Genomic DNA, 18206 nt, shown 5'->3' with positions numbered 1-18206 from the left:
CTGTTGTTCTAGATGTCATTTAAATCATTTGAGGGTGTAACTTTGCATGAACAGGTTTTGTTTATCCAAACTAGACCAATTCATTCCATTTTTAAACCAAATAGAAAAACAAATGACTCACCGAAGAAGATGAGAGAACAGAAAAATGGATGCAATGGATGAAAGTATATCGTATCTTCAACAGGTTTGCAAGGATATTCTGTCATCAGTGCTTGTAGTTGTTTCAGTCCATGGATAGTTGTGGTCATTGTGCGTCAGTGCTGCAGTGAACTAAATAAAAAGCCAATGCTCTTCCATCATTGTAGTGTACTGGAGAAATCCCATCTACTAAGTTATTTTTTGTGATTTTGTGCATTGTGACATTTTATGAAAAGCTTGGCTCATGAATTTGTGAACACTTGCTCTGTGTTTTCTGTTAGACTCCCAAGAATATCCTCTCTACATGACTGTAACACAATATTGTGCTGTTTTAGAGCAGTCAGTGTTCTCTGTAGTAGCCACAAGTGAAATATTGTGTTCAGTTCAGTTCCAACAACACTGTCAAAACTAACTCAAAAAATGCACTTAAATGAGATTGTTTGTGTAAGAACACCAGTAACTAGTCATGGGAAGAAGTGCTGGTTAACTCTCATGCTTTGGTGTCCTTTTTCTTTTTCCTTTTGGAGGGCGGGGGTCATTTTGGTGCTATTCATTAACATACAGTTTTGTTTACATGTTGTTCTCCACAAAAGAGACAGACCAGTTGACAACTTGGGTCCTCTGCAATGCATTTAATTTATTGATGAACCTGAAGATAATTCAAGTGCTAAAGTTAGAGTTTACATCAGTACAAGAGTTTATAGTGATGGGAATTCCAGATCTTTAATAGAACCAGTTCTTATGGCTCAGCTCACTAAAATGAGACGACTATTTCAGCTCCCAAATGGCTCCTGAGATTTTCTGTTGCTTAAATTTATTTATTACCAACAATTGTGTAAAATTATGTGTACAAGGAATTCCTAATGTACAAAACATACATTATATCAAGTGTCTAATATTTGTATGGCTTATTACACTCAAGATGGAACAGTGGGCAGCAAGAAATTAATTTTAAAGTATGAAGACAAATATCCATCTCAATTTGATAAAAGGGTCTAATCTTTGATTGTATAATATTCATAAACTTTTAACTATTTACAGTGAAACAACATAGAGGAGCTTAAAGAATCCCCCTTCATCAATCACAACCTTTTGCACAAAATGTCTCATAGACTCTGGTTGTGGGTCCAGGTGGTTGTCATGGTTACTAGATAAGCTGTAGACTGACTGGCTCTTTAATTAGTAGCAGCTTCACTTACAGTTGTAATGTACCTGTGCAGGTTATTTGTAGAGCCTCGATATGAGATTTTAACCTTTCATAGTCTACACTCTGCCTTTGTATTATCCATGGAATTGAAATGCATCCAAATTTTACTGTGTTGCCTCTCTGTCTGTCTGTCTGTGTGTAGAAAAAAGAAAAGAAACGAAGCTCCCATGCAGGAGCTGCCTCCAGTAGTTCAGTTAGAGCTCTAAGAGCCTACTGACATATCACTAGTTCAGTTGGTAAAATGTTTATTGATAACAAAACATGTCATCACGTTGAGCTCTGGTTCTAGTTCCTCTACAAACATCCTGTGACTTGAATGATGTTTTCATAAATTGTAAGAAACTTGTTCTTATACTGATATGTGTGTCAATATATGGACATTTGTAATAACACCAGACTGTTCATTATTTTATAACATGTTAATGATAACTTTGTAATTCTGATGAGGACACCAAAAAGTACTTTATTGTGATGTTAACCATAAAACGTTTGCTGATAGCAGAACACCCTGTCATATTGAGCTCTGGTTCTAGTTCCTCTACAAACATGCTGTGACTTGAATGAAGCCCAGAGTTCAGACTGCTGATGCTGCTGAGGACCAGTTCTCTGTTTATGGACCTTCTGAACTCTGAGTGGACATTCATCTGCTCTGTGGGACGCTCAGAAACACAACTGTCCGTCTATATGTAAGGGATGTATTTATATTTATTCATGTTAAAACAACTATATTCAGTACAATGTGTTTATATCCAGTCTACACTCCGAAAATCTAAAGTACTACGTTGAAACTGTCGGTCTCCAGCTTTGTGTGTCATCTCCATGGAAACCAGAAGCCAACAGCTCAGCCAATGACAGACGGGGGGCTGCGCAGTCGTATTTCCATGCGGCCTGTATAAGAAGAGTCTCTCTCTGCTCTCAGCTTAGTCGTTACTACAGAGACGGAGGAAGATGCCAGAACCAGCCAAGTCCGCCCCGAAGAAGGGCTCCAAGAAAGCGGTGACCAAGAGCACCGGGAAGGGCGGCAGGAAGAGGAAGAAGAGCAGGAAGGAGAGCTACGCCATCTACGTGTACAAGGTGCTGAAGCAGGTCCATCCCGACACCGGCATCTCGTCCAAGGCCATGGGCATCATGAACTCGTTCGTCAGCGACATCTTCGAGTGGATCGCCGGCGAGGCCTCCCGCCTGGCTTACTACAACAAACGCTCCACCATCATCTCCAGGGAGATCCAGACCGCCGTCAGGCTGCTGCTGCCCGGTGAGCTGGCCAAGCACGCCGTGTCCGAGGGCACCAAGGCCGTCACCAAGTACACCAGCTCCAAGTAAACACCTTCATCATCCAATAACACACAACAGCTCTTCTAAGAGCCACACACTAGATCTGTAGAGCTGCTCATCCACTTTCAGTTGTGATCTGGAGGATCAAACTGAAAATAATTCCTTATTCTGTTAACTGAAAGCATTTCACACAAGAACAAACCAATATAAGCACAAAGATGTCTTGGTATTTAACTACAAACCACGCTGTGAAACTCCTTTTATGACTGTGAACATTGGAAACTCAAATCTAAACAATATCAGTGTTATTTCCAATACTATTTTCTCAATATTTAATTTCTAATTATATATTTAATAACTGATTATGAGTAATTTATTTATTTTTGTCATTTTTATGAAAATTTTTATTGAGAATCCACAGTGTCTTGGCCATATAAAGAGTAACATCTTTAGATCTTCAGAGATAAATTCTATTTTAACATGAGAAGAGGCAGGAAGACATGAATTATGTCTAAATTTATATTTTTCTTCATAGCTGATTGCTCGCATTGTTGTATTTTTATGGATCATTAACAGAAATTAATTTGCAGCTCAAATGTAGGACTCATTTTGATTTAAAACTATGTAAAAACAAGTTAGCATCTGTGGTCATTTTGTTTTTGACATTTGATTTAACAGTGAACTGATTGTTGCTGGAAAATTCAGAATATTAAGATATAAAAATTCCTTTATTCCACTACCAAGTGGTTGTAAATATCCTGCAACTGGATTCACTTATTTTCTGACAAGTTATTATTTAGGTGTTTAAATGTTGGTTTGACAAACTTTAAATCATATTTGATGACATTTCTCATCATTTTCTCACAGCAGAATAATAAAAATATAAAATTGTATTAATAGTGTGTTTAGACTTCCTTCTTTCTTTCTCTCATTTTCTGTCTTTATCTTGTTTTCTGTGAGACAAGAAACTTTCCAAAGTGTGTTAAAATTTCTACAAGAAAATGAATGTAAATGTTTTAACTAGTACAACAAAACATTTAAACTATGAAGTATAAAATAAAAGACGAGAGGAGTTTATATCAGAATTTACTAAACAGGGCAGCTGCTCAGGAGGGGGAGTTTATTTTAAATGTCACATTCATTTCATCCAATACACGGTCTGACATCCCACGCGCAACGCTGCTCTGGACCAATCAGAGCTGCCGTTGCTCCGCTGCTCTCCATATAAGCTCCCTGTTTGCTGCTCACAGTGTTGCCAACTTCACTGTAAAAAAACAATAGTGGAAAAAACTTAAAATTTCAAGGCAACCTTTTCCAGTAAAATTTTTGAATTGTCTCAACAATTTGCTAGTTCATTGTCCTAAGTCATATTTCATTGTTGTACCAGTAATATTTAAGTTGTTCTGTGTATAGTCATGACTATTAATTCTTCATTTGGCCAATTTAAACTTATTAAGCTGAATAGTTTGATTCACAGAACTACCAAAAGCTAATCAACCCCACAGTCATTTGGGGCTTTTTTTTTAATTTATTGTGGCCTTTTTCTGGTTTTCTTGAGAGACATGAAAGTGGGGGAAGGATCTGCAGCAAAAACGCCATGAGCTGTATTAGAACTCATTACCACTACATTATACCCCCTGTTTATGAGTCATCTGCTCAACCTGTTGAGCTACAGGAAGCTGTAGGCCAAGGGAAAGAAAGCATGAGGACTTGCCCCTCTTGCGTATTCTGGGAAACCCTGTGGTTTTTTCCAACTTTGTTGTACCAACAACAAATTACATTTTCAGCTTATTCACAATTACAAATTTAGACATAATGAGGTACAGACGATTGGTCTGATGTGTATTTTCATGTCAAATATAGCTAATTTAATTTTCATGTTCAAACAAATCAGAATACCAACTCTGCTGAATGGACTGTAGTTCTCTTTTTTACAGTGTTGGCGACTTTCTTGCTTAATCTGATGACTTTCCAAAGCCTCCTGGTGACATTTTTTGGCAAAAGCGACAAGCGACAAATCTAGCGACTATTTCTGGCGTTTTGGAGACTCTGACATGAAAGCTCGGAACTATGGAGTCACAGGAGTGCCACAATAAAATATAAATAAATAAATACATAAGGAAATAAATGTGTAAATATAAAGATAAATAAATAAATGAATGAATGAATAAATAAGGAAATAAATGTGTAAATATAAAGAGAAATAAATAAATCTGTTAAAAAAATAAGAAAATAAATGTGTAAATATAAAGAGGGAGGAATAAATAAATAAATAAATAAATAAACAAACATACAAATAAATAAAAAGGTAAATTTTGTCTTTGCATTTCCCTTTTCTCTTTTTTCCTTTTATTTTTCCATTTTGTAATTGTCTTTTCCTTTAGTCATTGCCTTTTTCGTTTGGCCTTTGCTGTCAATCAAATGGCTCTGGGCGGGGCTTTCTGTCCAGGTGAGTAGTCCTACCTGATCACAGGATTCCTGCCTGATGCCAACTCCTAGCATGGCTAAAGTGAAGTGATGGCACCGTGGCGCTTCGGCTGATTCTACCAGCAGACATTGAAAGAACTCTGATAGTTCAGTAAGTTAATGTTTATTTTCTTATTGGTGCCGGTTTTAATGCACTTTTATGTGTCAGATATAATGTGTACCATACACGCCAGATGTCGATGGAGTTTATTCCTGTGGGTTGACCAGAGAAGAGAGTTAGCATCCAGTAAATATTAGCTTTAATGTGATTAGCGATGCTAACCGAGCTAGCTGCTCAGTTGTAACCTGATTAAAGCTAACGTAGCATTAAGCTAACAATGTTTGTGTTGTGTGTCATTTAAACAGCTGAAGTGTGTTGTGTTACTGTAATGTGGTACATTTAGTTAATAAAACTGTCAGTGGAGACGCTGGTTCACATTAATGTAACGTTTAGAAAACCTAAATGTGATTAAAACGGTGAGGTTAAGGTTCTGTGTTGTCAGTAGTCCTGAATATCTGCTGAATCTCTGACGTTAAACTGGAGAAAACAGTAAATCTGCTCTCTAGTCCTTAACGTTGTTTAATGATTGATTCACATGTTGTAGTACATCTTAGTGCAGATTAGAAAAATAACTTCCCAGAATATATCCAAAGTAATGATGAACACTACAGTTATTCCATTTAAATTACACCACAGATAAGCTGGATAATGAAATCCTCTCCTCTAAAGCTAAAGTGACTGCAGACCTTTCTGTCTTTCAGTGCTTGGAAAACTATATATGACAGAGGAAATCTGTCCAGGGTCACTTTAAAATGAACCTCTGCTGTTGATGCTGATACTGTGACGTCTGTCTTCATCTCAGGTGTCTCATTTTCACTGTGAGGATCTTCTGAGTGAAGCCAACAGAAGGAAAACCTCATGTGGTTGTGAAGAAGGAGACTGAATGGACAACATCCTCAGTGAACCACTTCCTGTTTAACTTTCAGTTACAGAAGGACAGACCAACTCTTAGCAGTTTGTTATTCTCTGTTCTTAGTATTCACAAATTGTATTTATCACTTTCATGTCTGCTGTTGGAGCAGAAATACAATATAAAAAGTCCATGTTATTTATTGCAGATATGCAGCATTAAAACATCAACACATTCAGGGCAGGAGCTTCATTATTTCCTTTATTGCACATTTAAAAACTGCATTATTTCACAATTCTGAACTGTAAAGATGTGTAAACATGAAATAAATAGATGAAATAAACAACATGTTGCTGACTGAAATGTAAAAACTGAACAGTCACAAGACAAGTTGTATTATGAAGAGAGAAGCTGAATCTGCAGCATTATTGTTATTAATGGGAGGATGAGGAGGACATCAGTGCTGCTCTTCCTCACAGTGATGAAGGAGAGAAGACTCTTCAGACAACCACAGCTGGATGTTCATGTTCTCTGTAGCTCTCAGTCCATCGGACTAGATGTTCCCAATGATCCAGACCAAGGCTGGAAGGAAAAGACACTAAGAGTGAGGAAAAGATCTCCAAGGTTCTTTCAGTCCAACTGCAGGGACATTAAATATTAGAACGGGAAGGCCTCAGGTCCCTGTCAGATCAGATGGCAGAGGACTGAGTTCATAGACCCCTTTGGAGACTGGCTCCACCAAATCTTTGGGAAGTATAAAGCTGTATTTCTCTCACTAATGATATCCATTGCTACCTTTGCTGCTATAGCAACCTGTTGTTATCTAAGTCACAAATTATGGGCCAGAATCTAAGACTTGACCATGTTCAAATGTTAATGATCTTTAAAAAATCACCAAGAGAAGTCAGCATTCAGAGGCAGCAGGATTTATTGTTGATAATAATCCAGGAGCAGTTCTTAGCAGTGATTAACACCCCAACAACAACCAAAGACACTGAACTATGCATCATCTTTTATGCTGTGAGAGTTGGTCATTTTTCTACGCCGGTAGGACGTATGATAGGAGAGACACTTTGGACACCAATATACTTTTCTAACTGTTGGTTAGATCATGATGTCAGGTTATCATATTTCACCACTAGATCACTCCCTACAGTGGACATGTGCATTAGGTCATCATTAGGTGGTGTTTTATAGAGAACAAGCCCAGACGTGTTCAGATTTTGCCCTATTATTTTATGTATTGTTGTTTCTGATAGACCTCTTTAAAAGTTAGTAATTTAAGTTTACACCATTATGTTTGGAGAATACTACATATAATTTTCTACAAAGCATGAATCTTCACACCAAAATTACAAGTTGTAGTTTGTGACCTTCCAGCTGTGTGTGCGTGTGTGTGTGTCCTCCACAGACACACACCATAACCATCAAAACATCAGTCATTACTAAAATGTTTATCAATATGTATTTTGTAAATGTGTTTTAACTCTGGTTTTCAGTTTAATATCATTTGGAATAACAATATCATTTTTTACTTGTAACACATCATACCCATAAAATATTACACTGCAGTTGTTGCTGTATCCCATGTGTAGCTGTCATCACAATCAAGTATTCAATTTAAGTTCATTTAATTACTTTTTGGATTAAAAATAGGAATGATTTAGTTAATCTTTTTTTTTTTTGCTTATAAATAGGTTTAAAAAGATGAAAACATACAAAGTTGAACATATTCTGAAAATGGAACCTTTCTTATGGAACTAATGTTGTTGCGCTGTTGTAGTCAGGTAGATTATTGAGAGACACATATCATTCGCCACATGGAGCAGTGTGTACTGAGAGCAGGTTGATAGGAACTAATGTGTGAGGTGACAGATCCGGTGGGACACATTAGGAGGACGGAATCTAGAGTAAGTAATGGATTGCGTGATCGGTGTTAATAAAAGTTTAGCTTTAACAGTTACCACTGCCTCTCGACTCACTGGTCCTATTGTGTGAGGTCACACATAACAGTACATGGTGTCAGAAGCCAAGAAGCCCGTCTCAGGCGGAGACCGGACGACGACGTCGGCGGGAAGCGGCAGTTTTACCGCTAGCTCATGAGTGAAGCTAACTTCGCGGTGATCGACTACGGGCGCGGACAAAGAGGTCCAGAGGACGGCGCAAAGATGACGGATCCCCTGTTTTCAATTAGTCCACCTGAAAATTTTGATTTCAGCGACTATTCGTCATGGCCCAACTGGATTCGCCGTTTTGAAAGGTTTCGTGTGGCAGCAGGACTGGACGGCAAAGACGAAAGCTACCAAGTAAACTCTTTAGTGTACACAATGGGCGATAAAGCCGATGATATTTTGAGCACGCTAGGGTTGAGCGAAGAGGAGCTTAGAAAATACAAGAGTGTAAAAGTAGCCCTCGATAAGCACTTTATTGGCAAACACAATGTCATATATGAGAGAGCACGTTTTAACAAACGATGCCAAGAACCAGGGGAATCAGCTGAATCCTTCATTGCTGCAGTCTATAAGTTAGCAGAAAACTGCCAGTATGGACCACTGCAGGACGAGATGGTAAGAGATAGGTTGGTGGTGGGCACACAGTACCAAGGCCTATCAGAAAAACTGCAGATGGATAGCGGATTAACACTGGAAAAGGCAGTGCTACAGATAAGACAGCATGAAGAGATAAAGAAACAGCAGCCAGTTGTGAGAGAGACAAACGTGAAGGACAGGAAAGAGGCAAACGTGGATTTGTTAAAGTTTAAGAAAAAGACTTTCAAAGACAACCAAGCACGAAAATCGTTTGAAACAAAGAGTCACAGTGAAAATCAAAATGGACAAAAGTACTGTGGGCGCTGTGGCAAGTCACCTGCACACTCCAAAAACAACTGTGTTGCACGAGACGCAGAGTGCAGAAAATGTCGAAAAAAGGGACATTTTGCAGCGGTGTGCAGATCAGGCAGAGTTGGAGCAGTCCTGGAGGATGGGGACAATACACTGTTTTTAGGAACAGTGTCAGCAGGAGCACGGCCCAACAACTGGAAAAAGACACTAGAGGTAAATGGCAAAAATGTGACATTCAAACTGGATACAAGAGCTGATGTAACCGTAATACCAGCTGCCATCTACTCAAAAGACCTGCATGGACCACTCACCAGAGCGGAGAAGCCCCTGTGTGGTCCCAGTGGAGAAGCCCTGAAAGTGAAAGGTCAGTTCAATGCTGTCATGAAATACAAAGACAAAATGACAACACAGCCAGTGTACATCATACAGAGACTATCCATCCCTCTGCTAGGCTTTCCAGCTATCACAGCATTAGGCCTGCTTCACCCTGTAGACAGTGTTAAGGAACTGGAGGCTGACATGAAAAAACTGTACCCCAAAGTCTTTACAGGGCTGGGCCTCCTTAAAGGGGAGTACAAAATAAAACTGAAGGATGATGCCAAGCCTTATGCATTGTCACTGCCACGACGAGTCCCACTGCCGTTATATGACAAGGTGAAGACAGAGCTGGAGAGAATGGAGAAGATGGGGGTAATTGAGGCTATTGAGGAACCAACAGAGTGGTGTGCTGGAATGGTGGTGGCCCCCAAGCCCAATGAAAAGGTCAGAATCTGCTCAGACATGACTCACTTAAACAAGTATGTTTGTAGAGAACGCCACATACTGCCTGCTGTAGATGAAACTTTGGCCAGATTCGCAGGTGCAACGGTCTTCACTAAACTGGATTCTACAGCGGGATTTTGGCAGGTGCCTCTCCACCCAGAGTCAGTCCCGTTGACCACATTCATCACCCCGTTTGGAAGATACTGCTACAAAAGGTTGCCATTCGGAATCTCGTCAGCACCTGAACATTTTCAAAAGAGACTGTCCCAAATGCTGACAGGACTGGAGGGAACTGTGTGTCATGCAGATGACATACTTGTTTTCGGTTCCACTCGAGAACAGCATGACCAAAGACTGCACCGAGTGTTAGAGCGGCTTCAGGAGGAGGGGCTGACCCTCAACAATGACAAGTGCCAGTTTGCAGTAGAAAAGGTTATGTTTCTGGGTCACATTATCACAGCACAGGGCATTGAAGCAGACCCTGGCAAAATCAAGGCAATCAAGGAGATGCCTACACCCAAAGATGCTGCTGATGTGAAAAGGTTTGTGGGCATAGTGAACTGTAGCTGTGTGTGTAGCTGAACTCACACAGCCACTAAGAGAGCTTCTCAAAGCAGACACAATTTGGGATTGGGGGACAGCACAGCAGTGTGCTTTTGATGAACTACGGCAGGAACTGAGTTCTCCCACGGTCCTGGCTCTCAGTATTGTCTGAACAGAGAGACAAAAGTTGCAGCTGACGCTTCCTCCTTTGGATTAGGTGGGGTCCTGTCGCAAAAGCAACCAACAGGAGAATGGCATCCAGTGGCCTTTATTTCACGAAGCATGACAAACGCAGAGCGCAGATATGCCCAAATTGAAAAAGAGGCACTGGCGTTGACCTGGGCGTGTGAACGCTTCCAGTCTTACCTGGTAGGAATGGACTTTTTGATTCAGACTGATCATAAGCCTCTCATTTCCCTACTAGGCAGCAGAGCTCGATGATTTGCCACCTCGTATTTTAAGGTTCAGATTATGACTGCTTCACTTCACATACAAAATCGAACACGTCCCAGGAAAGAACTTAATCACGGCAGATGCGCTGTCCAGAGCACCCATCCAAGCCCCGCCTACAATGCAGGACAAGCAACTGGAAGAGGATGTGTGCATGTCTATTAACCAGATTCTGCAACAGTTGCCAGCATCAGAATGTAAACTCGCACAAATCAGACAGGCACAGGAAATGGACAATACATGCAGGAGACTGAAAGAGTTGGTACAAACACGGTGGCCTACCAGCAGGAAAGCTCTCCCACATGAACTTCAAGCGTATTGGCAATACCACCAAGACTTGTCCATTGCAGATGGACTATTGATGAAAAGTGAAAGACTTGTCATTCCTATTAAAATGCAGGAGGAAATGCTGAACAGGGTACATGACGGTCACCAGGGCATGACAAAATGCATTGCCAGAGCACAACAGTCCATATGGTGGCCCGGACTGACCAAACAAATCAAACTCAAAGTTGACAACTGCATAGTTTGCGCACAGGAGGTTCACAATGCACCAGAGCCTCTCATGAAGACACAAACCCCTAATAGGCCATGGCAGCGCGTTGCAGCAGATCTCTTCCAGTGGAATCGTGCCATGTACCTGTTAGTGATAGACTATTTTTCCCGTTACATTGAAGTTGCAAACCTTGCCTCTACAACTGCAGTCCCAGTGATCAACAAAATGAAGGCCATTTTTGCACGTCATGGGGTCCCTGAAACTCTTGTCACAGATAATGGCCCTCAGTTTTCAGCAGCCGAGTTTGCAGCCTTTGCAAGAGACTATGATTTCAACCATGTGACCACAAGCCCCCACTATCCTCAAAGTAATGGAGAAGCAGAAAGGGCTGTAAGGACGGTCAAATCTCTCCTTAAGAAGGGGGAGGATCCACACAAGGCTCTCATGGCATACAGAGCCACACCTTTGTCACAGGGCTCATTACCTGCACAGCTGCTGATGGGTCGTAATATCAGGACACCCTTACCTGTCAGTGAGGAAAAACTTCAACCAAGATGGCCAAACCTTCAGCTGTTCCAAGGTAAAGACCAGGACCTGAAACAGAAACAACCTTCCTGGTTGAACAAGAGGCACAAAGCTCGGATAAAACAAGAGCTCACACCAGGACAAAGGGTCTGGGTGAAGAACACCAACAACTCGGGGACTGTCAGCAGTGATTCCTGAGGGCACCACAGTCACAAGGTCGGGGCGGGTTGTTCGCACTCCGCAGAGACTGGACTTATAACCACCACTCATAGAGTAGGAAGCTGTGGTCCACGGGGCAGAATAATCCCCGCACAGCTCTGGGGACCCAGGTTGTCGACCCTGACCCCTAGACAGGTTCCATGCCATATTTTGTTAAATGGTTGGATACAGAAGTGTTGTAACATTAAGAAAAAAAAGGGAGAAAGAAGGAAAAAGTAGTTGAATACTATTTGTCACATTGTAAAAGTGCTTGAATGTTAATTGGATCTGAAGTTCAATATGTTTAGTATTTGTTAATGCAGAAGCAAGAACGGTTTGATTGTAAAAGACTGCAAGGAAAAAGGAGAAATGTGGACACTAAGCAAAAGGGGGGAGATGTACTGAGAGCAGGTGAATAAGAACTAATGTGTGAGGTGACAGATCCGGTGGGACACATTAGGAGGACGGAATCTAGAGTAAGTAATGGATTGAGTGATCGGTGTTATGTTATGTGTCTGAATGGAGACAGGTTTGTGTTCTCACCAGGAGCGAACCGAACTGGAGTTCACATAGAAGTGGACCGAGACCACCTCCCGAAAGTGGTCTCGGTGCGGTTCGTTAGTCCGAACCAAAAAAATCTGGTATGCTTTCACATCAGCCGAAACGAACCGTACTTGCAGGTGTTGCGGACTCCAGTCCGCTTTAAGCGGACTAAAAGACGTAGGTGTGAAAGCACCCTTATAAAGAAGAATCATGCTGGCCTGAAACTGACTCAGTGTTTTCATCTGCAACATCTCAGAAGTACAGTTTGAGTTCTGTAAGCAGTTCAAGCATAAGAACAGGGCTTTCAAATCGGTCCTCTATAGCGATAAAAGAAGCTGCAGCAGAGCTAGCTGCAACTCATGCTACTTTAAAGGTCTTACAAGACATAGAATATAAGAAACAAGAGCTTGAATCGCTTGAAGCTGCAGATAGACAAAAACTTGCACTACAAGAAGCTGAAAATGCTACAAGGAAAAGGGCTTTAGAAGAAAAGCGCAGAGAGATAGAGCGCTTAGAGACAGTTAAGACAATGAACGCTGCAAAGGCACGACTCCGAGTCTATGAAGAAGAAGTGAACTCAGTCGTAGAGATATCACAATTGCTACACATGTTATGATCCTGCTCCAGCCTCTGCCTTTCTTCCTCCTTTTCCCCATTTTTCCTCCTTTCTCCGTTGGGTCCTGATCTGTTTCTGTTTTGTCCTGTCTCTTTGGCTCTGTCCATCACCTCTCCCTCGTGTCTCTCTCTCTCCCTGTCTCTCGCCCTCCTGCTTCACCTGCTTCTCCTGCCTGCACTCTGTTTGCTGATTGCTACAATGAGTTTCAGCTGCAGCAATCAGTTCACACTATTCACCTGTTCTCCACCTCACCTGCACCTATTTAAGCTCTGCCCGTTCATTCACTCCCTGCCGGATCATAGATTCACATTCCCTTCTTAGATTCTGTTGCCCTCCGAGATTCAGTTTCCACATGGACTTTGCTTCCCCACCTTTGGACTCCGTTTTACCCCCTCCTGGATTTTCCCCATATGGACTCAGTTCTCTTACCGGATTCTCACCAGCCCCGCTTCAGTCTCCAGCCTGTTTTTCCTGCCTCGCCTCTGTCCACCCCTGGTTTCCCTCAGCCTGTCTTCCCCCTCCGGTGTCAGTTCCCCCCATCTTGTGAGTACCCCTCTTTAGCATAGTGTTGTTTATTCACTTTAGTTTTGTAGATGTCCATTTTTGCATTCTTAGTGTTGGTTTGTAGAGTTTTGAGTAGTTTGGTTTAGTTCGGTCCCCCCAGTTTGGTTCTCCATTTTATGTATTGGTTTAGTTATCTAGTTTAATAAAACTCTTTCCTCTATTTACTTGTCTGCTAGTTTCTGTGTCTGCGCTTGGGTTCTCCAGGCCCCCCCGTGACAACACGACTGCAAGCTAATGCAGGATGCACCTGCACTTAACTCAAATCCTTCAGTGCATCACGTGGCATCAACACGAGAGGTTACACATGCACAACCTGCTGCCAGTGCCCATCGAGATAGCACTGTAGCACTAGCCGAAGCAATAGCAGAGTCCATTAATGCAAGTCGTCTTCCAGTACCAGAACTGTCTGTTTTCACCGGTGACCCATTAAAGTACAAGGACTGGAAAATGTCTTTTCAAACGCTGATAGAAAGAAAGAACATTCCAGTGAACGAGAAAGTCTACTACCTTCGCAAGTATGTTGGTGGTCCTGCAAAGAAAGCCATTGGGAGTTATTTCCTGCTAGGTACAGATGCAGCTTACCATTCAGCATGGGACATCCTGGAAGAAAGGTATAGAAGTTCTTTTGTGATTGCTAAAGCATTCAGAGATAAGCTCACTTCCTGGCCAAAGATAGCACCCAAAGACAGCATTGAACTAAGAGAATTCTCAGACTTTCTCCAGGGCTGTCAAGCAGCAATGTCTCAGATTAAGAGCCTTCAAGTCCTCAAGGACTGCAGCAAAAACCAAAGGATGCTCGCCAAGCTTCCTGACTGGCTGATAGCCAGGTGGAACAGAAAGGTCACTGAAACTGAAGAAGCAACCAAGACATTCCCTAGCTTCAGTCAGTTTGTGGAGTTTGTAACGAGGGAGTCCAAAATAGCTTGTAATCCTGTTACTTCTCTTCATGCGCTGAAATCTAGTGATGATGAAAGGGTGAAAACACCAAAGGCTCGAAATATTGGTGCAAAGGTTCTAGCAAGCAGCACTCAAGAAAAATCAGAGGCTAAAGTGTGTTTCTTCTGTGACAAGTCAAACCATGCGATACACAACTGTCGAAAGTTCATGGAAAAGTCAATCACAGAACGAGTCAACTTTGTACAAACAAAAAAATTATGTTTTGGATGTTTGAAACCAGGACATCATTCAAAGAACTGTGATAGAAGGAGTGTGTGTGAAACATGTAAAAGAAAACATCCAACATGTTTACATGAAGACCGCACTAAGAAAGATGAAAGGAAAGAAGAACATAATAAGGAAAAAAAGAAGAATGGAAGATACTCTAAAGAGAAGGAAAGGTCAGGGGAAGGAATTGAGTCTAAACAGGCTATTGAAACATCAAATGAAGCAACATCTAATCGGGTGGTGCAACACAGGAACAACACCTACACCTCCACAATTATTCCAGTGTGGTTGTCAACAACAAGTAGCCCAGAGAATGAAGTTCTTGTATATGCTCTTCTGGATAACCAAAGTGACACCACTTTCATCTTGCAAGAAAAGGCAGAAACTCTGGATACACAGAAAGAGCCTGTGCAGCTAAAGCTCTCCACATTGTCATCCAGAAGTACTGTCATTCCAAGTCAGAAGTTAACTGGGCTGCAAGTCAGAGGCTTTTATTCAGCAAAGAGAATTCCTCTACCAGTTACTTACTTAAGAGAGTTTATTCCTGCTAATCTAAGTCATATTCCTACACCAAAGACAGCAAGGGCATGGCCTCACTTAGAGCACCTCGCTGAAGAGATTGCGCCCTTAATTGAGTGTGATGTTGGTCTGCTCATAGGTTACAACTGTTCACAGGCCCTGTTACCTAGAGAAGTTGTGTCAGGCAAAGACAATGAGCCATTTGCTCAAAAAAACGACCTTGGCTGGAGTATAGTTGGTTGTGTTGATCCCTGTGTTGACTATGGACATTCAATCGGAAGCAGCCACAGGATCTTTGTGAGACAAGTGAAACCCCATCTTCAGTCCGCTGATCTCACAAGTGAAGTTCAGTACATATGCCGAACACAAGTCAAAGAATTAGTCACTCCACCAGATGTAATAAAGGTACTTGAGTCCGACTTCAATGAAAGGACCGCTGAAGACGCTCACTTCTCTCAAGAGGATCTGCGTTTTATAACAACAATGGAGGCAGGAATCAAAATCAAGGCCAATGGTCACTGTGAAATGCCTCTACCATTTAAGGAAGACAGACCAAATCTGCTAAACAATAGGATATGTGCAGAGCACCGTCTCAGTTATTTAAAAAGAAGATTTGAGAAAGACAAGCAATACCACAAGGACTATATAGCCTTTATGAGTGAAACAATTGCTCGAGGAGACGCTGAGAAGGTCCCTGAAGATGAAATTGATCGTGCTGTGGCCTGGTACATCCCACACCAGGGGGTGTATCACCCACAGAAACCTGGAAAGATAAGAGTCGTGTTTGACTGCTCAGCAAAATTTCAAGGCATGTCACTTAACAATTACCTGCTCACAGGGCCAGATTTAACAAACACTTTGGTTGGTGTTCTGTGTCGGTTTCGCAAGGGTCCAGTTGCAAGAATGTGTGACATTGAACGTATGTTCCATCAATTTCATGTGCGAGCAGAAGACCAAGACTACTTGAGATTTCTCTGGTGGGACAACGGAGACTTTCAATCTCAACCATCAGTTTACCGTATGAGAGTGCACCTGTTCGGGGCAGCCTCATCACCTGGTTGTGCAAACTACGGCCTCAGACACATGGCAGCTCAAGGACGAGGTCATTTCAAGGAAGCAACCATTCGCTTCATTGAAAGAAACTTTTATGTTGATGATGGTCTGACAAGTGTGTCAACAAAGGATGAAGCAATTCAGTTGGTCAGTGAAGCAAGACAGCTCTGCAGCACTGGCAAGCTACGAATCCACAAGTTCGTTTCCAACTGCCAAGAGGTACTTGCCTCAATTCCCAAGGAAGAGTGTGCCGAAACTGTACAAAATCAAGACTTAGCTTTGGGTGAGGTACAGATCGAGAGAGCCTTAGGTGTTAAATGGTGTGTCAGTTCAGATCAGTTTGGATTCAGAGTAGTGGTGAATGAGCACCCACTCTCTAGAAGAGGAGTTTTATCAACTGTGGCCTCCATCTACGACCCGCTCGGCTTTGTAGCACCATTCATTTTAATTGGCAAGCAAATACTTCAACAAATGTGTAAGGACAAAATCGGATGGGATGAACCACTGTCTGATGACCTTCGGCCAAAATGGGAATCTTGGTTATTGGACCTTCAAAACCTAGCTGAAGTAAAGATTCAGAGATGTTACATTCCAGCAAGTTTCAAAGAAGTTCAAGAATACGAACTGCATCACTTCTCAGATGCAAGTGTCACTGGGTATGGACAGTGTACCTACCTGAGAGCTATCAGTGCATCAGAACAAGTCAGCTGTTCTTTAGTCGTGGGAAAAGCCAGGGTGGCTCCCACAAAGGTCACCACAGTGCCAAGAATAGAGCTGTCAGCAGCAGTTGTTGCTGTTCGAACAAGTGACATACTCAGAAAGAGTTGGATATAGAAGCTCAGGAGTTCTTCTGGATGGACTCAAAGGTCGTCCTTGGTTACGTAAGTAATGACGCTACACGGTTTCATGTATTTGTAGCAAACCGCATTCAGCGACTCAAGGAAAGTTCAAATCCAAGTCAATGGAGACACGTCACGTGTCTGCAGAAAATCCTGCGGATCATGCATCCAGAGGCCTCCCAGCGAAGGAGCTCATTGCTTCTAACTGGTTTACCGGTCCCGACTTTCTCTGGCATGACAAGCTTCCCAGTGGAGATATCAAGGTGAGAGACGTTGCAGTTGAAGATCCAGAAATTTGTAAGGCCTTTGTGCACAAGACCATGGCAACAAAGGATACACTGCTCGATCGCTTCCTAAAGTTTTCCAGCTGGTCGAGGTTAGTCATAGCTATTGCTAGACTCATTAGACGAGTCAAGGAACTTAAGGGCTTAATACCAAGGAACAATGAAGACACAAGTATCAAAGAGAGACAGGATGCGGAAATAACTATAATACGTACTGTCCAAAGAGCAGCCTTCGCTGAAGAAATCCAAAGTCTTCAGAACAAGAAAGAATTATCAACTGAGGACAAGTCTAGCAGACTGTACAGACTAAATCCCTTCTTAGATGAGCAAGGAATCCTGAGGGTGGGAGGTTGGCTAGAACATGCTGCTTTGCATTCACATATCAAGCATCCAGCAGTCTTGTCAAAGACCAGTCACATATCAAACCTCCTCATTAAGCACTATCATGAACAAGTGCAGCATCAAGGGCGTGGCTTAACAATGAATGAGCTACGATCGAATGGCATTTGGATACTTGGGTGCAGTCATGCTGTGTCATCATACATCCATAAATGTGTAAAGTGTCCAAAGTTCAGAAGGTGCCCTGAGCAACAAAGAATGGCAGACTTGCCTAGTGAGCGCATGGAGACAACTCCTCCCTTTATATATTGCGTGATGGACTGCTTCGGCCCATTCTATGTCAAGGAGGGAAGAAAAAAGCTGAAGCGCTATGGTCTGCTGTTCACTTGTCTGTGTTCTCGTGCTGTGCACATAGAACTACTCGACGACTTAACGACTGATGCTTTTATCAATTCTCTTCGCGCTTTCATTGCT

General features: G+C 42.0%; 2 protein-coding genes across 4 annotated transcripts in view; one reads left to right on the top strand and one right to left on the bottom strand.

Annotated features, from left to right (window-relative positions):
* The window catches only part of LOC129348729 (uncharacterized), a 48660-nt gene that overhangs the window by 14236 nt on the left and 16218 nt on the right, over positions 1 to 18206 (bottom strand). Inside the window, exon 3 of one of the 3 annotated variants that reach the window (XM_055009781.1) lies at positions 6241 to 6579. The exons of the other annotated variants lie outside the window; for them this stretch is intronic. The gene's annotated coding sequence lies outside the window, so the exon portion shown is untranslated. Of the gene's footprint in view, positions 1 to 6240; positions 6580 to 18206 lie in introns of those variants that run through there. 3 annotated transcript variants of the gene reach the window in all.
* Positions 2266 to 2796, top strand: LOC111582479 (histone H2B-like). The gene has a single exon (XM_023291157.3). It carries the CDS (start codon positions 2294 to 2296, stop codon positions 2666 to 2668), a length of 375 nt encoding a protein of 124 aa, XP_023146925.2. The 5' UTR covers positions 2266 to 2293; the 3' UTR covers positions 2669 to 2796.

Source organism: Amphiprion ocellaris, chromosome 4, assembly GCF_022539595.1.
Source record: "Amphiprion ocellaris isolate individual 3 ecotype Okinawa chromosome 4, ASM2253959v1, whole genome shotgun sequence".
Taxonomy (NCBI): domain Eukaryota; kingdom Metazoa; phylum Chordata; class Actinopteri; family Pomacentridae; genus Amphiprion; species Amphiprion ocellaris.
Note: the sequence above shows the minus strand (reverse complement) of the source record. Positions and strands in the feature narration are given on the sequence as shown.